General features: G+C 47.2%; 2 protein-coding genes across 3 annotated transcripts in view; one reads left to right on the plus strand and one right to left on the minus strand.

Annotated features, from left to right (window-relative positions):
• LYZL6 (lysozyme like 6) overlaps positions 1–14,488 on the minus strand; it is a 29,872-nt gene extending 15,384 nt beyond the window's left edge. Inside the window, exon 1 of one of the 2 annotated variants that reach the window (XM_060394940.1) lies at positions 14,266–14,488. The gene's annotated coding sequence lies outside the window, so the exon portion shown is untranslated. Of the gene's footprint in view, positions 1–14,207 lie in introns of both variants that reach the window. The other variant, XM_027975440.3, reaches the window with a different exon arrangement.
• Positions 14,489–14,543: 55 nt separating this feature from the next.
• Positions 14,544–15,694, plus strand: RPRML (reprimo like). Its single transcript, XM_004013425.6, has one exon. The coding sequence runs from the start codon at positions 14,801–14,803 to the stop codon at positions 15,164–15,166; it is 366 nt and encodes a 121-aa protein (XP_004013474.3). The 5' UTR covers positions 14,544–14,800; the 3' UTR covers positions 15,167–15,694.
• Positions 15,695–22,294: the final 6,600 nt, after the last annotated feature.

Genomic DNA, 22,294 nt, shown 5'->3' on the forward strand with positions numbered 1-22,294 from the left:
AAAACAAAATTATTTATTAGCTGTACTTTTTCTTTTGTATTAGCTGCATATTCTCAATACATCTCAGGAACTGGGTGCTGTCTGCCCCCTGGGGAAGGTACAGCACGCATTGGTCCTGCTGTAGATGTCCAGAGAGCAGCCAGCCTGTCAGGTACGGGGCGGGAGCCACAGGTAAGAGGATGAGAGGGAAGAGGGAAGTGGCAGGGCTCACTCTAGGAAAGCAATTGGAGCAGCAGGCTGTATGCCACTCTGGCCAACACAACATGCAGGCAGCATGGATAGGGAGCACCAGCAGGTTGCAGGGTTCAACCATTCAGGTGGGACTGGGGCAGAACTCCAGTGCCCAGGGGGAGAAAGGCAGGACCCTCATCCTCATATTGGGCAGGTGACCAAGGCTAGAACTCAGGCCAAGGATCAAACTCAGAAGCCCTGGGATTTACCTGGTAGTTCACCGGCTAAGACTGCACTCCCAATGCAGGGGGCGGGGGTTCGATCCCTGGTCGAGGAATTAAAACCCACATGCCGCAACTAAGACCTGGCACAGCCAAGTAAATCAACAACAAGTATATATATTTGTTTAATCAGAAGCACTGAGTGTTAGCTAGGCTTAAATTGGGGTTGAGAGGAATGGAAAACGCCAAGTATCACTGGCTCAAACAGAGTAGAAGCTCATTTCTCTCTCATGTTAAGAGACCCCCAGGGAGTCAGTCTACTACCAACAGGGTGCCCCATAGTGCAAAGGAGATGAAAGCGAGAGAGGCTCTAGTTTCCCCTGTCTTATTCTATCTTCAGTCATGACTTTGCTCCTTGGCCCAAAATGGCTGCTAGGACTCAGCCTTTCCTTGCCATATTCCAGGTAACAAGAAAGGAGAAATACAGTTTCCTTTTTTAGAGCATTTCCTAGAATTATGCAGACTACTTCATTTACATTCTGGCCAGAACCAGACCTAGCTGCAAATGACAATGGGAAATACAGTCTTAGTTTCACACATTCACGGATGGGCCCAGCTAAAAATCAGACAGTCTATAAGTGAAAATCAGAGAACATGTTTCAGGGACTCAAATTATGATATAAGGCAGAAGTGAGCAGGGGGCTCACCCTTAGACCCAGGTGCTAGGCTGTAGCTGTTTCCATGTCTGCTGCCCTAGGTCCCAGGGCTTGGGTGGAATGGGGTCACATGAATTCAGGTGCGGGGAGGGAGGAGGTGTTGAGCCCAGCCACAGGGCCTCACTGTCCCTGAGTACCTGCCGCTGCAGCAACAGTGGGCCTTTGCCAGCTAAGTGCAGCATCAGCCCTGGAAGAATTGTCTGCTCATTGTCAAGGACAGGCACAGACTCAAAGGCCAATAACTGCTTGATGCTGTGAAAGGAATTCTCAAGATGAGTCCAAGGGTCACAGACTGCCTTCTCCCAGGAGGCGGCGATGTGGTTGAGGACAACTGCCTTTATTTTTTCTTTACTTAAACAATAATTTTTAAAAATTTACTATGGAATAAATGGACAAAGAAAAGTACACAAATCCTAAGTGATCTTCACACACACACACGACGAACACACCTAAGCACCCAGCATCCAGATCAAGAAATAGAACCTTACCACAACCACAGAAAACCTGAAGGGTCCCTTCCAGTGACTCCGCATTCGCCCTCCTCCCACCTCCACCCTTCCCCCGCCACACCCTTCAGTATCCACCCCTATCATTAGCATTTAAAAATCTCTCTGGGAGATTCCATAGTTCATGTTGAGAATCACTGCTTTTGTAAAAACAGTTCTCTAACTTGGCTGTTCATTAGAATCCACTGGGATAGAAAAGGGAGCATAAACAGCTGCTGGAAGGCAGTGTGGCAGAATGGGGAAACCTGGGGACCAGACAGACCTGCCAGTTACCAGCTGTGTGAGCTTGACTGAGTCCCTCCACCTCTCTTACCTGTGAAATGAGGATAGCATCATCCCATGCCCAACAGAGCTGAGGCTGAGAGACAGAGGATGTAGGCATGGGCAGATGTAGGGTCCAAATACGGCAGCTACAATTGTCATTTTTATTAAAGGTGAGCAGCCCCAGGAAAATTGAAAGCCCTTCTTTCTGTATGCAGATGGGACTCCATCTGGGGATGGTGGAGACAGGCTATGTTGATAAGAGGGTCAACAGGTTGGTAAGAAGCCCGGGTCATTCTCGGGAGTCCAGGAAAATTCCACAGGCAGCAGAGATTCCAAGCTAAAGCCAGTGAGAGGTGGCCCCCGGTTAGCACAACTGCAACAGCACCGGGGACCAGCAACTGTAGACGAACTTGGGCTAAACTAACCCCTCTCCTTCAGCAAGATGAGCAAGGAGCTGACTGGCTGCAGGCTGACTCTGAGAGCTGCTTATGGAAAAAAAACGCAATGTTGTTGAGCACCTGCTTTGTGCCAGAAGTTGCACATTCATGTCTTCCATCTCATGAGGTGGACAAACTCATCCCATTAATCTTTTTTTTTTTTTTTTTAAAGATTTATTTGTTTATGGCTGCGCTGGGTCTTCATTGCTGAGTGAGGGCTTTCTCCAGTCTCGGTGAGCGGGGACTAGTCTTTTTGCAGTGCTTCTCATTGCTGTGGTTTCTTTTGTTGCAGAGCATGGGCACTAAGGTGCCCGGTGCACAGGCGTGGTATGTGGAATTCTCCAGGACCAGGGACGGGACTCATGTCTCCTGCATGGGCAGGCAGATTCTTAACCACTGGACTACCAGGGAAGCCCACATCCCATCTTGAGGGCCCTGAGGCTTAGAGGCAGCAGCGACTGCCTAACTCACAGAACCCAGCTGTCACCAAGAGGCTGGGACCTGCCTCTCCACTGGGCTGCGTCACCCCTATGGGTGTGGTGTGTACACAAATGACCTGTGAATACCTTGATTAGATGCTCATTTCTCTTTTTCTCTTGAAATGAAAAGTATATGACTTTTTAAGCTGATGACTTTATCTCTTTTTTGGTACTTGTTACAAGATATAATATTCACATTAGAACATATAGGAAATACAGATAAAAATATTAAAATATCTTACACAGAGATGAGCACATCTATGTTTCACACCTATTGTTCACCTGTCTGAGTCTGTGTGCATGTGTGTGTGTATAGGCAGAAATTTACCAAAAAGGAGTCATGAGGGATACTCTGTTAGATAATTTGCTTCTCTTCACTTAACAATACAGTTGACCTTGAACAGCACAGGTTTCAACTGCGCAGGTTCATTTATTGCAGATTTTTTTCAAAACAAGGCAGGTTCCGTATCTGTGGATATGGAGGACTGGTTATGGGACTTTAGCATCTGGGGATTTTTGTATCTGAAGCAGGTTCTGGAACCAATTCCCTATGGAAATGGAGGGACGACTGCAAACAGTGGGCGTATTTCTATGTCATCAAATATTTTTCTCCAACAGTGGCTCTTGTTAGAAGCCTCAAGGAAAGCTTAACAAATATTCATGTCTGGGTTCCACTCTCAGGGAGATTTAATTGACCCTGGATGGGGTTGGTTCATGGGACTTTTAAGACTCCCCAGAGGGTTCCAGTGTGCAGTCAAGCTGGAGCGCTCCTTGCCACAGCCTCACTTTCTCATGGTGGCCTTGCATTTTCTTTACTGAAGGGATATGCTGTAATTTGACCAACTCCCTTCCTTGGACATTCACTTTGGTTCCATTTTTTTCAATATTAGAAACCAGGAGTTAGCAAACGTTTTCTGTAAAGGGCCGAATAATGTTTTAGCCTTTATAGGCTATAAGGTGTCCGTTTGACCCTGCCTTTGTAGCACAAAAGCAGCTACAGACAATGCATAAAAGAAGCAGTGTGGCTGTGTTCCAATAAAATTTTATTTACAAAAACAAGCAGTGGCCAATTTAGCCTCGGAGCCATAGTTTGCTGGATCCTGCTATAAGCAGTGCTGTAGTGAGTATCTTTGAAGCTACACCTTCTAGCATAAAATGACTATTTTCTTGGGATGGTGATACCATTTACTTTTAGAAGTAAGACCCTTTCCAAATAAAACTTGAACTAGAAGTCATATAAATAACAGGTAAGAGGGGCACCTTGTTAGTTACATATATTTTATAAATTCAAATGTACATTTTCTTTTTAAAAACTCAGGGTTGTAGATCATAGTTATTTTTGGTTTTGTTTCTGATCAGCCTCAGCACCTGTGGCATTCAAGTCAAAGTTTTGTAGAACCAACCAAATGTCTCTATGAAACCGTAGTGCTCCACAAGGAATACAGTTTGAAAACCATTGCAATGTGATCAATTCTTGGAAATATAGCTGGTGGAAGGCCTGAACCATTTCAAAGCAGCTTATGGAGACTTCCCTGGCAGTTCAACGGTTAAGACTTGTCTTCCAATGCTGGAGGTGCAGGTTCCATCCCTGGTCAGGGAGCTGAGATCCCACATACCTTGCAGTCAAAAAACCAAAACATAAAACAGAATAAATATTGTAACAAATTCAATAAAGATTTTAAAAATGGTCCACATAAAAAAAAATCTTAAAAAAATAATAAAAGCAGCTTGTGTATGTCATTTCAGCTGTCAAATGACCCTGAAGAAAAAGACAAAAAAAGAGACATGTTTCTAACATTCAAACAGGTGTGAACAGCTTCCTATTGTTCAATTGGCTTTGCAGGGTGAATGTTTTAGACACTGGTTCCTAGTGTGGTATGAATCACTTCCTTCCCTGTCTCATTCCTTTCAAAGATTTGTAGAAGGTTCTCCAAGGTTCTCCCATTGCACATGCTCATTATGGCTTTCGGAAACATCAATAAAATGATCATCTTATTCTCTTTTTTCTTCTAGACTTCCTGAGATATAATTGACATACAGCACTGCATAAGTTTAAGGTATACAGCATAGTGATCTGACTTACATACATCATGAAATGATTATCACAGTAAGTTTAGTGAACATCCATCATCTCACATAGATACAAAAGAAAAAAAAAACTTTCCTTGTGATGAGAGCTCTTAGAATTTATCCTCTTAACAACTTTCACATATAACATACAGCAGTGTTAGTTATATTTATAATGTTGTAACTACATCTTTAGTACTTCATTATCTGTTTTTTAATATTTTTTTTAATATTGTGTGTGTGTGTGTGTGTTTAAATATTTGCCAGGTCTTAGCTGTGGCATGTAGGATCTATTTTCTGACTAGAGATCATACTCAGGCCCCCAACACTGGAAATGTGGATTCTTATCCACTGGACCACCAGGCAAGTCCCCTCCTTGCCCACTCTTCAACCTTCTCTCTCGACACTCTGCAGCGCTGCAGCCTCACCCCGGGTCCCTGTGACCACAGCCCTGGGCTCCCTCAGGTTTCAGAGCCGCAGCAGATGCTGCTTCCCCTGCAGATTGCTCTTCCTGCCCCTTCTGTCTGAATTTTCCTATGTACCTTTTCTGACTCAGTTCTTCTGTCGCTGTTTCCCTTAGCACATCATACAGAACTGTAAGTGGCCAAGATCACTGTGCCCAGACAGTGGGAAGGGGTGGCTGACTCATGTGGGATGCCGTGGGGTTCTTCCACTTGACCCCAAAGCAGCCCTGGTCCTCCCCTTCTCCTCTCCACAGTCTGCGCTATTCCCCACAGCATCTGAACTAAACAGGGAACCACCGACTCCCTAGAGCCTTGTCATTAGGAGCTGGCATTTTGCTGCATGCCCCCTGTTGTGATGACTGGCATTGAAGCTGGTGCCAAATGGGCAACCCAGAAGGATCTTTCTCTTCCTTTTTTCCTTCCTCCAGGCTTGTTCTTTAGGCTTGAGAAGCCAGATGCTTTGGGGTTTAATTACACGCTGCAGTTAGAAGCACAGAATGTCAGAGCTGGAAAGGAAGAACCTTATTATAAATAATCGCTGCCAGCATTTATTGAACACTTACTCTGTGCCAGGCCCTGTGCCAGGCCTGTTTCCAGGCATTACCTCGCTTACCCTTCCCAACAATTCCAGGAGGCAGAAACCATCATCACCCCTATTCTTCAGGGAAGGAAACAAAAGGTTTTCGGGAGATTACAGGGCATTTCCCAAACTGTGCTGAGTGGTACACAGTGGCAAAATTTTAAAAAAAAAGTTTATTCGGGTTTTTCCACAAGATGGTATGGAAAAGTCCAAATGAACTATTTGGCCAACGCATATTAGTTGCTGGTGAGGGAAAAAGCATCCCGCTGTTACACAGCACAACCTGCAGGAAAGTCACAATATACATCAGTATTCTAAAGGCTCTGAGAAGTCCTGTAGTGAAGAAACCTCTTGGGGTCAGTGTCACTTCTGTGGACACCTCGCTGGGACTGCTGATCCAGAATACAGTTTGGGGAATGCAGATCTTCCCCTTGCTTCTCATCTTACAAATGGGGTAAGAAAGGCTTAAGATGATGGCATCTGGTCCCATCACATGGCAAATAGGTGGGGAAACAATGGAAACAGTGACAGACTTTATTTTCTTGGGCTCCAAAATCACTGCAGATGGTGACTACAGCCATGAAATTAAAAGACACTTGCTCCTTGGAAGAAAAGCTATGACCAACCTAGACAGCATATTAAAAAGCAGAGACATTACTTTGCCAACAAAGGTCCATCTAGTCAAAGCTATGGTTTTTCCAGCAGTCATGGATGGATGTGAGAGTTGGACCATAGAGAAGGCTGAGTATCAAAGAAGTGATACTTTTGAACTGTGGTGTTGGAGAAGACTTGAGAATCCCTTAGACAGCAAGAAGATCAAACCAGTCCAAACTGTGCTGAGTGGTACACAGGAGTTAAAAAAAAAAAAAAAAAAGGTTTGTTCAGTTTTTTGTTAGTATCGATTGCCAGGTGGACCTATCCGAACTAAAGTGTTTAAATCCAAAGGTATTTTAGATTGTCAACCTTTCCAAAAAGGTTAATAAAGTGCTCCCTGCGTTTTATCAATTCTATCAAAACTAGCAATCAACTATCAAAACTATCAGTCCTAAAGGAAATCAATCGTGAATATTCATTGGAAGGACTGATGCTGAAGTTGAAACTCCAATACTTTGGCCACCTAATGCAAAGAACTGACTCATTAGAAAAGGTCCTGATGCGGAAAGATTGAAAGCAGGAGGAGAAGGGGACGACAGAGGATGAGATGGTTGGATGGCATCACTGACTGAATGGACATGAGTTTGAGCAAGTTCTGGAAGTTGGTGAAGAACAGGGAAGCCTGGTGTGCTGCAGTCCATGGGGTCACAAAGAGTCAGACATGATTGAGTGACTGAATAACATCAACAAGAAAGGCCTGGGTAATGCTTGAGGTACAGACCAGGCACAGATTTTGGGCCCCATGCTCTCTGCACATCCACCCCACCCCTTCCAGGAAAGAGAGAGTGGAGAAACGCAAACCATGACCCATCTGGCACCACTTCCTGTTTTTATAAATAAAGTTTTATTGAAAATGATCAGATTCCATTCCCTTGATTTACAGATGAGCCAATCAAAGCCCAGAGAGGATTAAGTGATTTGTCAAAGGTCATGTAGACAATTAAGGCAGAAATAGATTCTAGATCTAAAACCAGAAATAGATCTCCAAAAACCAGGTATTCTCTGACACACAAATCAGACAGGTGGCAGATTCATTGTGAAGTTCCTGATACCTGTGACATCTGCTCACAAGTTCTCCACTGTACAGTACTTAAAAAAATACTTCCCGCTTTCTGCTATGGCACGAACACCCCCCAAGGCATTTCTCTCACTGCTTTGGGCAAAGCCACCTTTGCATGAACAGTCAGGCTCTTCTGTCCTCCACTCTGTGTGCATGAACAGAGTAGGGGCCAACCTCGAAATCTCTGGAGGGGCAAAGGCTGAACAGGGCAGTCCATGTTTATTTAAATTCTGTACCAGATGCAGGAAATCATTATTAACTTCCCCTCTGCCAATGTGAAACGTGAGATCATTTGGACAGGACCTGGGCATAAGGCAACCTTTGCCCGCTCCAGGAAGAGTTTGCCAAATGAATGACTAGCATAAACAGGAGCCCCAGGGCAGCTGTTTGAAACCACTTCGGAAAATAAATTCCTTTCAAGGGTTCTTGGGCCTCCCTGAAACAAGCCATGGTACAAGGGTCACCTATTGATATTTCGTGCGTGTGTAGCCATATATAGATGTGAGAGGTGGACCATAAAGAAGGCTGAGCACCAAAGAACTGATTTCAAACTGTGGTGCTGGAGAAGACTCTTGAGAGTCCCTTGGGCAGCAAGGAGATCAAACCAGTCAGTATAAAGGAAATCAACCCTGAATATTCATTGGAAGGACTGATGCTGAAGCTGAAGCTCCAATACTTTGGTTACCAGATGCAAAGAGCCAACTCACTAGAAAAGACCCGGATGCTAGGAAAGATGGAAGACAGGAGGAGAAGGAGATGACAGAGGATGAGATGGTTGGATGGCATCACCGACTCAATGGACATAGTTTGAGCAAACTCCAAGAGTTACTGAAGGACTGGGAAGCCTGGTGTGCTGCAGTCCACGGGATTGCAAAGCGTCAGACACGACTGAGCAACAACTGAACAACATGTTCATCTGTACAGTTGAATATGCAAATAAAATCATTCTGACCTCTTCATTAAAATGCAGGGAGCACTTTAGTAACCTTTTGGAAAGGTTGACAATGTAAAATACCTTTGGATTTAAACATTTTAGTTCGGATAGGTCCACCTGGCAAGTGATACTAATTGGGGAGGTTTGATTAATCTCTGAATCGAGGGGAGGAGGTGTCTCACTGATCTTGGATGGCCAAGGCAGGCCTAAGAACTAAACGTTCATCTAGAAACAGCTGCGGGGACAACAGTGGCCTCTGGGTGGAGGTTCTTCCTGGGGCAGCCAGACTGCCCAGATGGCCTTTCCAGATCTGGGAGAGGCAGGCTTGTCACTGAGGTGGAGGGTAAAAATAGTGCTGTGTGGGAGGCAGCTGGGCCCAGAGGCACTGGCTTCCTGGTTCTAGGGCAGGAGACAGCCCACAGACAGGCACCTTCTTGGGCTCCTGAGTCCTGGGGCCTGGATGAGGGGGGAGTTTTTCTCCAATATCAAAGCACACTCCTATATTCACCATTCGTCCCCCTGCCCTCCCTGCCCCCATGAGCAAACAAATTGCTGGAACTGGAATGAGCTTAGGCTGGGTTATAAGGTAGCTAAGGGCTGAAATTCTGGCTGTGTCAGTTACCAGCTCTGTGACCTCAGGCAAGAATTTTCTCCTTTCTGAGCTTCCATTTTCTCATCTATCCAAAGAGGCTCATGGTTTTTCTCGGCAAGGCTTGCTGTGAAGATTAAATAACAATTTCCACTATCCTGCAGCCTCATTCTTCCGTCTCTCTCCCTTCCACCAGGTGCTCACCTTCCTGCACGTGCTTTTTCTTTGTTTCTTTTTGACTCCACGTTGTGGCACGTAGGATCCTAGTTCCCGGACCAGGGATGGAATCCACACCCCCGTGCATTGGAGTCCTGACCACTAGGACGCAAGGGAAGTCCCTCCAGCACCTTCTTCAAGACTGGCTCTGAGGCAAGCTAACTGCATGTCATGAGGACACTCAAGCAGCCCCTCGAGAAGGTCTATACAGCCGGGAACTGAGGCTTCGAGACAACAGCTGTGTTGAAGAATCACGTTAGAAGTCAATCCTCTACCCCCCACCATGGAGCTTTTATGTGACTGTGACCCCAGCCAACCCCTTGACTACAACCTCATGAGAGACCCCCAACCCAGAACCACTCAGCTAAGCAGCTTCTGGTTTCCTGGCGCTCAGAAACTATTGCAAGATAATAAATATTTGCTAAATTTGAGGGTGATTTGTGATGCAGAGATAAATAAGTAACGTACTTACCTTTCAGGGTTATTGTATGAATTAAGAGTTAACGCAGGACTGCCCTAGTGAGTGGCTCAGTGGTACAGAATCCGCCTGCCAATGCAGGATCCCTGATCTGGGGAGATCGATCCCACATGCCACGGAGCAGCAAGGCCCGAGCCCCACAACTACCGAAGCCCAGGCGCCTAGAGCCTGTGCATTGCAACAAGAGAAGCCACCGCAATGGCAGCCCGCGTCCCACAGCTAGGGAGCAGGCCCCGCTCACTGCAGCAGAGGAACAGAGCCTGTGCAGCAGTGAAGACCCAGCACAACCAACAGTTAATTAGTTAATAATAAAAAGAATTGAGGGCCCCAAAGAGCTTAAAAAAAAAAAAAAGTTAATGCAAGGAGTTCCCTGGTGGTCCAGTGGTTAGAGCTCTGAGCGTTCACTGCAAGGGCACAGGTTCAGTCCCTGATCAGGGCACTAACATCCCACAAGCTACATGGTGTGGCTTTAAAAAAAAAAAAAAGCCAATCAAATGGCAACCAGACTTTCTGGGACCAGTGCCTCCAGAAAGGGCAGAAGGGAGAAGCAGAAGGAGGGAGTACCTGGCTGGGTCCAGGCTAGGTAGGTCCCCACTCCTGAACTCTGGGGAGAAGTCTGACACACTGAATATACATACAGTGGCCAGACTGTATATAAAAACAGTACTCTGACTCACTACCTATAGCAACAGCCCAGGAAGCCAAATCACAGCCCTTGTAGCAACCAGCCCCAAACAGCCAGACATTGATCAATAACAAGCTTCTCTAATTTTTCCCCCACTTTCAACATAGTACAAATTGGAGAAAGTTAAATATGCTCCCCTAACCAATCACATGGGACGCCCCCCATCTAGTCTGCCCACCTACACCTTTTCCAAGGCAGCAGTCTCCAATCAGGGCATATATGAAGGCTACCATCACCCCCCCCACCGCCCCCACTATAAAGCTTTCCCACTCTTCTGCCTGCCTCTGTGTGTCTGTCAAACTCAAGTAAATATGGCTGACTTCCCCGCTGTAGCAAACTCTGGAAAAATAGAGTGCTCATTCTCCTTTGGCTGATCTTTGCTTATTTCCACAAGACCAAGTTCTCTCTCTCCCTTCCTTCTCCCAGGTCACAGACGTCTTTCTCTCCCTCCAGGTGTCCAGAGAAAGCTGCTCAGGGATGATGGGGGACAGTTACAATTGAATGTAGCTTTGGATGTGGTATATACATACAATGGAATATTACTCAGCCATCAAAACAAATGAAATAATTCCATTTGCAGCAACATGGATTGATCTAGAGATTATGATATGATATCTATGACATCCCTTATAAGTAGAATCTAAAAAGAAATGATACAAATTAACTTACAGACAAAAAAGAAACAGACTCACAGACTTTGTGAAGGAGCTTGATTGCAGAGTGGGAGAAAGATGGGGGGAAAGGAGAGTAGGGAGTTTGGGATGGACACGTACATGCTGCTATATTTAAAATGGATAACCAACAAGGACCTACTGTATAGCACACGGAACCCTTCTCAATGTTATGTGACAGCCTGGATGGGAGGGGAGTTTAGGGGAGAAAGGACATGTGTAAATGTATGGCTGAGTCCCTTCGCTGTTTACCTGAAACTATCACATTATTAGTCAGCTATACCCCAATACAAAATAAAAAGTTAAAAAAAATACTGTATGATATAATATACACGTGGAATCTAAAATAGATGATGCGAACCAATATATCTACAAAACAGAAACAGACTCACAAATGTAGAGACCAGACTTGGGGGGGATAGAGGAGAGAAGGAATGGGAATTTGGGATTAGCAGACACAAACTACTATATAGAGGATGGATAAACAAAAAGGTCCTACTGTATAGCACAGGGAACTATATTCAACATTCTGTGACAAACCATAATGTGGATGAATATGAAAAAGAATATATTATATATATATGTATAACTGAGTCACTTTGCTGTACAGAAGAAATTAACACAACATTGTAAATCAACTAATTTCAATAAAATTTAAAAAAGAAAAGTGTAGCTTTGGAACAGGATAGATCTAGGCTCAAACTGTGACTCTGATGCTTAACTAGTTGTGTGGGCTTAAGGAAGTCAACCACTCTGAGCCTCTATTTCCTCACATCAAGGACACAGTCACTGCAAGAATTCAGTGAGGGACTCCCTGGAGGTCCAGTGGTTAAGGCTCTGCACTTCCACCACATGGGGTATAGGTTTGATCCCTGGTTGGGGAACTAAGATCCCACATGCATGCTGAATGGTGTGGTCCAAAAATAAAAAACATTCATTCACTGAGGTAATATATTTGATGCACTGAGCATACAACGGGTGCTTAATAAAGGAAAGGGCAGACTTCATAGATGGCACACGTGGTAAAGAATCTGCCTGCCAATACAGGAGACATAAGAGACACAGGTTCAATCCCTGGGTCGGGAAGATCCCCTGGAGGAGGAAATGGTAACCCACTCCAGTATTTCTCACCTGGAAGATTCCATGGACAGAGGAGCCTGATAGGCTACAGTCCATGGGATTGCAAAGAGTCGGGCACACAGAAAAGGCCAGCCGTCAGCCCCCTCACAGCCTCTTCCTGAAGTAGGCAGGACCCCGTGCCTCATCTTTACTTACCGTCCCCCACCTTTCTGCGCATCTGGCAGCTTGACTGACCAGCTGGATGGAGTCAGTCATGGGCTAAGTCTGGGGTACATCAAAGGTCAGAAGTTTGTCTCAGAAGAAGGATGGACAAAGGGCATTAAAGTATTTCTCCAACTGGTCAAAAGCAGAAGAGAAAGTGTCCAGGTCGGACACCGTTCTCATTCTGTTCTGTCCTGGCCCTGAGGGGTAGTCAGGGCAGGGAGACCCCTGCCCAGAAAACTCTTGAGTGCTCTTGTGCCAGACTGTGTTCCTAGGACTGCAGAGGTGATCTGGGTCTTTCTCTAATTTCTCCTCTGTGTGTGTGTACGTGTGTCTATGCATATGTGTCAGTTTCATCTTTAAAATGAAAAATTCACTAGCTTCACAGGACACACACACACAAATTAGTGTTCTGCTAATAATGAGGGGGTAATTTTGAGATGCTCACCTGCTGGAGACAGCCTGAATTCCCTCCCTCCAATTTGCCAGGCTCTTTCTTTCCATCCATGTTTCTCTCCTTCTCCTGCCATCCCTGGAATCCAAGCCTCCAGCCAGCCATCTTTTGCCTAGACTGTTGCAACAAGTCCTAAAGGCTTTCCATTTTTTCTTTTGATTCAGCAACCAAAGAATACAAGGGTGAGAAATTATCCCCTATCCCCTGAATTCACACAATGATTTTTTAAATATTGACAATGACCAGGCCTGGCAGCAATGCACTTTTTCTCCCAGTGGAAGACTGGAGTGGAAACTGGTACATTTCTGGAGGGCAATTTAGTCAGATGTAATTTACTGATTCTGCAGGTCCATTTTTCAAAATATGATAGAAATAAAAAATTACAGGTCCTGTACAAAGGTATCTCACCAAGTTCTTTATGGTAATATTGTTTCTGATGAAAGAGAAAGAAAAAAGAAAGAGAGAGAAAAAAGGGAAAGAAGGAACAGAAACAAATCAAATATCCAAAAATAGAGACTTTGGTTCAATAAATGGTAACAGTATAACAGTCTATACTTTGAAACACAACTCCTTCTCTGAAAATGATATCGCAGACCAGTAATTCTCAAAGTCAGTCCAGGAAGAGCAGAAAGAGCATTTGTTTGAAATGCACAGATTTACCGATTGGTAAACTCTGGGCTGGGCCCAGGAATCCGGGTTTTAATAAGCTCCTGTTGTAGATGAATATTTATCACCACGGAAGAATAAACTGTTAAATGACAAAGGATTACAAAACAGCATGTACAAAACAGTATGTATGAACAGTGCATCCTTATTCTGAATACATATCTAGAAACACATAGAAAAAGGCCAGGAAGATTTTGAAGCAAGGCGGTAATATGGACACTCCCTGGGTAGTAGGATTATGAGTTTTTAGATTTTTTTCCGTTTTCCGAATGTGTACTTTCTAACTAGTTTACAGTAATGTGGCTTTGTAACAAGGAATACAGAAAAAACGCAATAACCTATTTTTAAGTTAAGAAAAACCACGTGGGGAGGGGTGGGGACGAGGTGGGAAGGAGGCCGAGAGTACTCCTCATATTCATGATGGAGGCGAGGCTGGGGCGACCTGAGTCGGGGCAGTGGGGTTTGGCGTCCACCCGCGGCCACCCACGGCCACGGCCACGGCCCATTGAAGAGGGGAGGGGGGATACGGCGCAGAGGAAAGGAAAGGCTGCGCTGCGGGGAGAGGATGGGGGGCGGTGTTCTCTGCAACTTCTCTGACATCTAGGAAGGCTTACCACGACCTCAGTAAAGAGCGGAGAAGAGATTTACGGCAGACTTCAGGAAGAACTTAACTGCAGAGAGCATCAAATCCCAGAAGGGGCTCCTTGGGGCGATTTTTTCCGGCTGGAGCAGACCAAGGATGCCTTGAGGGTGTCGAGCTTCGCCGACTGAGGGCGGGGCTGCCCTGATCTCCCGACCCCTTCCAACCTTGGGACACAGGCGGAGATGCGATCGCGGCGGGCTCTCCCACCTCCCCCTGGACGCGGCCGGGCCTGGGGGAGCTGAGGGGGAAGGCAGGAAGGAGAGGGGGCGGGGCCGTTGCTAGGGGAGGGGCGGCTGGGCGGGCGCCGAGCGCAGTCGGTGCCTAGAGGCGCGCTGGGCTCTGCGGCTCCGGCTCGCGCGAAGCCTGTTGCTCGCCTCTGCGGGCCGCCGCTTCCCGCCAGGTGCCCCGGGGCCGGCGGCCGGAGGGGGTGAGGCGCGCCGGCAGCCCCCAGCCCTCTCCCTCTCCCCGCGCTTCTCCTAGAGCGGGCTTCTAGAGCGCCGACGCCGGAGAGCCTTCCAGTGCGCCCCGGACTGCGCGCCGAGACCCCCCGGGCGCCGAGCGGCGATGAACTCGACCTTCCTGAACCACAGCGGCCTGGAGACAGCGGGTGGCTTGGGCGGCGGCGGCGGCGGGGCTGCGCTGGGGAACCGCAGCCACGGGCTGGGCACGTGGCTGGGCTGCTGCCCCGGGGGCGCGCCGCTGTCCGCCAGCGACGGGGTCCCCGCGGGGCTGGCACCGGACGAGCGCAGCCTGTGGGTGTCGCGCGTGGCGCAGATCGCCGTGCTCTGCGTGCTGTCGCTCACTGTGATCTTCGGCGTCTTCTTCCTGGGCTGCAACCTGCTCATCAAGTCCGAAAGCATGATTAACTTTCTGATGCAGGAGCGCCGGCCTTCCAAGGACGTGGGCGCTGCCATCCTGGGGCTGTACTGAGCGCCGCCTCTGCCCGCCCTCGTCAGCGCGACTGGAAGACCGAGGAGAGCTCAGGACCCTAGATCCTCCTTCCCGAGCTCTGCCGCCGCCGCCTCCGGGAGGGCAGCTCGAGGGGCTCCCACCATCCCCGACCCGCAAAGCGCCACGGGGCGCCCACCCCCAGGACACTGCAGGACTCCAGGCGGCGGCGCGGGAAGGGACTTCCACACCAGACTGCGTGCGGTCCAGCCTTGGTGGGCAGGATGGGGGTTCTTAAACTGTTTTTTTTTTTTTTTTTAAGTTCTGGACAGGGTGGTGGGAGAGGCTGTGGGAAGCAGCTTGGGGCTGAGGTCACTCGCGTGGGAATTTTGTGCGTATGTAGGTGGGGTGGGGTGGGGTGGGGGCCAGTTCCGAGCAGCATGGCGAGGTGGGGGAGAGTGCAGTTGTGGATGAATCTGAGTCACTGAGATTGTTTGGCTTGTTGGCCTGATTTCGCATTTGAGAAGAGATCTTTTAATAAAGCTACAGCCGTCGGGGGCTTCCTCTGTGGGGTGTTGTGTGTATGTTGAGGCGTTTGTTGGCGGCGGGGGCGGTGTGTAACCTAGGAGCACGTTAAGCAGGTCACAGGACGCCTGGCTGCCGGACTGGGCAGCTATGGGGGATGGTCGGGGTCTCCTGAGACCCCACTCCAAAGCCGGGAACGGGGCGTGGGGTGGGGGGGGGGAACTGCCCGTTTTCTACTGCTGCCAGCCCAGGCAGGCAGGTCCTGCAAGGACGGCTGGACAGCTGGTGAGGTAAATTAAATCACTGGGAAATTTGAATCTATTCTGTGAGATGGAAAAAATAAATAAATCAACGACTTGAATTCAAAAGGGAGAAAATAGCAAAAACAATACATCAGGAGAGTGGACAAATGAAATGTAATTGGTGTGTGGGGAGAGGTCTAGATGGAGGTAAAATTTTCAAGATAGGGCCAAAAGCCCCAGCTCAGGGCTTGTTTGACTCACCCTTGTAGAGGGTAGGTGAGCAGATTCTGAAGATTTGCCTTTGCAGTGTGGGGAGGGAGGGTGTGGGGGAAGGGGGATGTGAACTTGGGAGAGGGTGTTGTGGTTTGAAGGACCCAGGATGTTTATTTATTTATTAATTTTTTTGGCTGCAGCCCTTGGCATAGGGTGGGACCATAATTCCCCCGGCCAGGGATTGAACCCACACCCCCTGCACTGGAAGGTGGAGTCTTAACCACTGGACCGCTGGTGAAGTCCACACCCATGACGTTTAAAAGGGAGCAGATGGCCTCCAATGCAGCTGGGTTGGGAGAATTTGGAACCTGCCATTATGAGATTTCCCCTGCTGCCTAGAACCCTGGCATCTCTTACAGGTGCAGAATTTCCATAAAGCCACGTTAAGCAGTTCGAACCTTGGCACTCACTGGCCAAGGGGGAATGAGTGGCTCTACTGTCTGCAAGTGTCTGGTCTGGGGAAGAACTGAGCCTGGGGTCACGGGGACAGAAGGAGAGAAAGCTGGGCTTTGTGGCCCATGTATCCCCCTGAACCCTAGTGCCAGCCTGACTCAGGCACCCTGGTGCTTGGAAGATTTGAGGGGAGGGCTCTAGTTGATTTCTCTCTCTCTCTTCTCCCTTTCACCATGTGTGGAAGTGAAGATGAGTGAGATGGAAGGGGACTGAAGCCTTACTTGGCTTTGGGAAGATATGTATAGGGCACGACTGAAGCAACTTAGCACACACACACACACACACACACACACAGAGGGCACAAGGCCTCATGTCTTCAGTACTAGTTCCGTACGGGGTTGGGGGAGGGCAGGGTATCTCAACAAAAGCGTAGATGCTCACTGATTATGAAGGACCCAGTATTTTCCTGGTCCTGAGACCTCCTGTGTAACCACAGTCATCAACATCAGGATATGTCGCCTTCCCACCCACCCCCACCCCACCACCCCAATCTCAGACCTAGGAGAGTTCAAGTTCATCCAATTAGGCCAATCCAGTAGAGGCTAGGGGCCAGAAACTATTTATAAAGGATAGTTTATAAATAGTTTTGATCTATACTTTTGGATGGATCAAATTTGGATGGCTCCATTTGATCCACAATGTGGAGAATGTTTTGTTGTTGATGGCTTGGGGTGATTAGCACGCCTGATCTGGGAAGAGCAGCCTTGAGTGATGGGGGCAACCTGAGTATGTAGCTTTTTGTAGCACAGGTGCCTGGAGCCCAGCGTGATGAGATGACCTGGAGAATGTGGTTCAAAGAGCTGCAGGCATTCGTGGGAAACCCAAATGACCGGAAAACGGTAGTTTCAGGAGGGACACTGAAACTTAGTTTTCTGGCTGACCAAGTTGGAGCAAACAACTATGAGAACTTCCTTCTAATGAAATGGATCTACGACTAGGGCAAGAGGAGGGGATTTAAGAGTTAAGTTTCCTGAATTTGCTGAAAAAGGAAAGCCTTAGTGGGGAAGCTTTGCAGGATTTTCTCACTGTAAAGAAGAAAAAGGACAACAAAGACATCCCTACCAACATGCCTGTTTGTCCCTCCATAACTGGCATGCCCCCGTGCACAAGTAGGGACACACAAAGCCAGGCTCAAGCCCCAAAGAGAAAAACTGCAAGTGTGAGTGGCGTCCTGGGAAGGAGTGGAGGGTAAGATCTCATTTTTTGTCCATCTCAGTTCTCCTGAAGCCCTGATGCCCTGCAGTGTGTTTACCAGAGTTGTCTTATATAAACCTCGGGGGCGGGCACACTTGGTTACGTAAGAGGAAGCATCATGCTCTGGGGGAAAAGCAGGACTAGATCAGAATCCTGAGGCTGGGGCACGGGGTGCTGGATCGAGAAGGGGTCTAGTTCTCCAATGCTGCCCCCCACTCCCCATCGCTGGGCAGAGAAAGATCTTCCAACAAAGTCTGCCCAAGTTTGAGGGGCCAGGTCTCTGGGGATCCTGGGTTCAGAAAAGAAGTCCTGGACTATTCTTTGAAATCCTAGTCACCCTGCTTCCTAGCCCTGTGACTCTGGGGAAGTAACTCGACCTCTCTTTACCTTAGTTTTCCTTAGTTTCCTCTGTGCCTTAGTTTCCATTTGTAAAGTGGAAGCCAGGGACTTCCGTGGGGGTCCAGTGGTTAAGAGTCTGCCTGCCAATGCAGAGGGACACAAGTTCCATCCCTGGTCTGGGAAGATTCCACATGCCTCAGGGTAATTTGGCCCATGTGCTCCAACCACTGAAGCCCACACACCCTAGAGCCTGTGCTTCGCAACAAGAGAAGCTACCGCAATGAAAAGCCAGCACACCACAACTGGAGAGTAGCCTCTGCTCAGGGCAACTAGAGAAAACCCACGGGCAGCAAGGAAGACCCAGTGCAGCCAAAAATAAATAATAAATAAATAAACATAAAATGGAAGCCATAGAGCCCATAGCTCCCATGAGATGATGAGTTTAGGTAGCCAACACTGTGCCTAGCACGGAATAAATAGCAAATAAAGATAATTACTGTGACTGTCGTGACTTCTGTTTAGGGTATGAACGCTTCCCCAGCAAGATATATTTGGTTCTCTGAAAAGGGATCCTGGACAGAAATCCAGTAACTTATATCTGCAATGTAATTTGTTGTTTTCAAAGCACTCTCATAAGCAGGATAAAAACAATGTATCACATGTCTAGCCTGCAGAGCTAGCACGGAGCGCCCACCCCGCAGAGGACGGTTTCATCACTGCTCCCATTTTGCATGCTCTTGTTTGCTGTCCACAATAGCGTGGTGAGTAAGAGCAAACACTCTCCCGTGTGCCAGTTTAAGGAGTGGAAACTAAGGTTCTGTTTAAGGGCCTTGCCCCAGTTCATCCTTTGTACCCGTGTCTACTGGGAATCTCCAGGGCCAGGTACTGTGTGGGCACCAGGGTGAGCAAGTGGGTAGCAGAGCTGGAGTCTAGCCTGGCCTGCAGCCCCGGAAGCCCCAGATTCTTGCTGCACTCCTCAGGGCAGCTAGCCCTTGGGTACTAAGCTAAGGGTCTCGCGGATGAGGTCAAACCATTCACTTTCCTCCTTCCTTTGAGTCAGGGCTGGAATATTTGGGGTCAGTTACGCCCTCACTAGTACGAGAGGTCCCCTGGAGTGGGAGACAGTAGGAAGGGCTTACATCACAGCATCCACTCATCTTCCCACTTGTTTGTCTGAATCACATTCACACAGAGCCAGGCTGGGCTGGCTTCCAGGAGTTGCCCTGCCTGATCTCTCCCGAGACACCCACTCGGCAGCAGACCAAGAGCAATCTGGAGTGTTAGGGAGGTTTAGAAGGGAGAGGGAAACATGAGAAGTGGTGGACACAGACGAAAATGGCCACAGCCAGCATTCCAGTGCTGGGGGAAAAGGGGTGTGTGTGTAGTTTATATTGGGTTGGCCAAAAATTTCATTTGGGTTTTCCATAAGATTGTATGAAAAACCCAAACGAACTTTTTGGTCAACTCAATGCAAAGGAATTTAGTAGGATCTCTGAGTAGCATCCCTTGAATGCAGCTCACAGTCCTCTCTTGTCAATCAAGATCTAACCAAGTACATGGGATGTCCAGAACCCTGAACCCCAGCTCAGGTCATGCCAAACCAGGCAAGTGTCCAGGACGCTGAGTGAGCAGCTGAAAAGTGAGGGGGCTTTCCTGAGGCAGTACCTGCTCACCCCTGCAGCTCCATGGTGTAACACAGCTCCATCACTACACTACCCTTGAGGATCACAGCTGTCTTCTCTGTGTATGTATTTTCTGTGGCAGCAAGCATGATGCTTTATTTTGTTTAGGGACATCACAAAACTGGGTTGAACTGAAGACACAGCCTCTGCTTTCAAAGAGTGTCATGGCTCATATGGGTCAAAGACATATAATCAAATAAACAAAACACAAGGCGGGTGAGCGCTCACTTCAGTTAGACGCAAATAAAATTTCACAGTAATGATTCCCCTTTTAGGTGCTAATATTGCCATTTAGTGAAGATCTTCCACATGCCAGGAATAGTGTGGAGCACTTTTCATATTTGATCTCATAATCCTTTCTGATTTTTTCATAACCCAGATCTAATCATTCCTGCAAGGCAGAGATTGCTGTCATCTCTGCTTAAGAGAACAAGGCTCAAATTGTTTAGGTCATTCCTCTGAAACCACAGTTAAGAATCCATAGAACCAGGGACTTTCCTGGTGGTCCAGTGGCCAAGACTCTGGGCTCTCAATGCACAGGCCCTGAGCTCAGTCTCTTGTCAGGGAGCTAGATCCCACATGCCACACAACTCAGAGTTTGCATGCTACAACTAAGACCCAGCACATCTAAATAAATAAATCTTTTTTAAAAAGGAATTTATAGAACCAGAGTCCAAATTCAAATCTGGTGGTGGTGGTTTAGTTGCTAAGTCATGTCCAGCTCTTGTGATCCCACAGATTGTAGTCCACCAGACTCCTCTGTCCATGGGATTTCTCAAGCAATAATACTGAAATGGGTTGCCAATTCCTTCTCCAGGGGATCTTCCTGACCCAGGGATCAAATCTGGGTCTCCTGCATGGCAGGTGGATTCTTTACTGACTGAGCCACCAGGAAAGTGGTGGTAAATTCAAGTCTATCAAGATCAAAAGATATTTGACAGGTTAAAGGATAGTTTGGGAGTTTGGGATAGACATGTACCCACTGCTATATTTAAAATGGAAACCAACAAGGACCTGCTGTGTGGCACATGTAACTCTGCTCAGTGTTATGTGGCTGCCTGGATGGGAGGGGAGTTTGGGGGAGAATGGATACTTGTATATGTGTGGCTGAGTCCCTTCACTATTTATCTGAAGGTACCACAACATTGTTAATTAGCTATACCCCAATACAAAATAAAAAAATTATAAGGAAAGATATTTAAGGTGAAGAACTGGCATATTTCAAGATTTTGATTAAAATTCTGAAATTAAAACATGCCTTGATTTTTCTGTTTCATTGTTCGGGATATGAGGATTTTCATGAGCACTTCTTACTTTTGTTTGTTGCAGAATGTGATGGTGACTCCTTAGTCAAGAACTGGTATTGTTACTGATGATGAAAATAATGAGGAAGTAATGAATGACTCACGACCATCATTAAACATTAAGTTGGCAAGGAAAGCTACCCAAGACACTAAGAGTAGAAAGAGAAAGAGGGTTAGGTCTTAATGGTGCCCTAGATACTCACTCCAGCCAGCTCTGTGTCATCATAAACATCAGGATAGTAAAGCAAATCCATAGCATTGCTGGGAAACAGAAGGGGTGTCCTCATGGACTAGAAACCACAAAGATCTCCTGGGAGATAGGTGGCAGGTTAGGTCATGTTGAAAGGAGTGCCCACAACCCACAGATCACGCAAGTTAAGGTCTGCCACCAAGGAGGGGAACACCTCTAGGGGTGCCCCAAACTGGGCGGCATGGGCAAGGGAAACAGGAGGACACTCTTGGGGGTACTGCAGAGGTTGCAGCCAGAAGAATCAGCTCCCTCTCTACTTGTCCCAGCATTTCTTGCAATCAGAGGCAAGTCTGAGGCTTTGTCATTCACAGGACACTAGGGACAATACAGAAAAGGAGACTTTTTTTTTTTTTAATGGCCATGGTGAGCTTAAGATATACTGATCTGTGAAGTTTAGAAGAGGTTTGCAATGACAGTCAGAGGGCATATCTGCCCCCAAGACTGCTCTGGGTCCTTGATGCCGTGGCCCATCTATGCTGAAACCTGCCTTGTTATACTCCTGACTGCATACTCAGAATATGAGATGCTTCTAAAAGTGTGGTTTTACATTAATTTTTCTGCAATGTATGTATTGGCAGTCACATGTGTACTTTCCCAGAAGAGTGATCTGTAAAGTGATCCAATGAAATGCCATGGAAATGAAACCTGGAATGAGGTTGCCATGGTAACAAAACTGTTTCTAAAAGGCCACATCACCTTGGGGAAACAGTGAGCTCCCATAAAAGACCTGAAGTTTAGAGGCCAAATCACAAACTTTACCATCAGGGCCGGGTGCTCTTTCAGTTCCTTTTTGCCTCTCCTTTTTTCTTTTCTTTTCTTACCATCCCCAAAGACAATGGACTTAAATTGTCCATTGTCCAGACTTGGATTCAAGCTCTGGTTGTATCATTAGTAAGTCATGAGAATCA

The sequence above is a fragment of the Ovis aries genome, chromosome 11 (assembly GCF_016772045.2).
Source record: "Ovis aries strain OAR_USU_Benz2616 breed Rambouillet chromosome 11, ARS-UI_Ramb_v3.0, whole genome shotgun sequence".
NCBI classification, from domain to species: domain Eukaryota; kingdom Metazoa; phylum Chordata; class Mammalia; order Artiodactyla; family Bovidae; genus Ovis; species Ovis aries.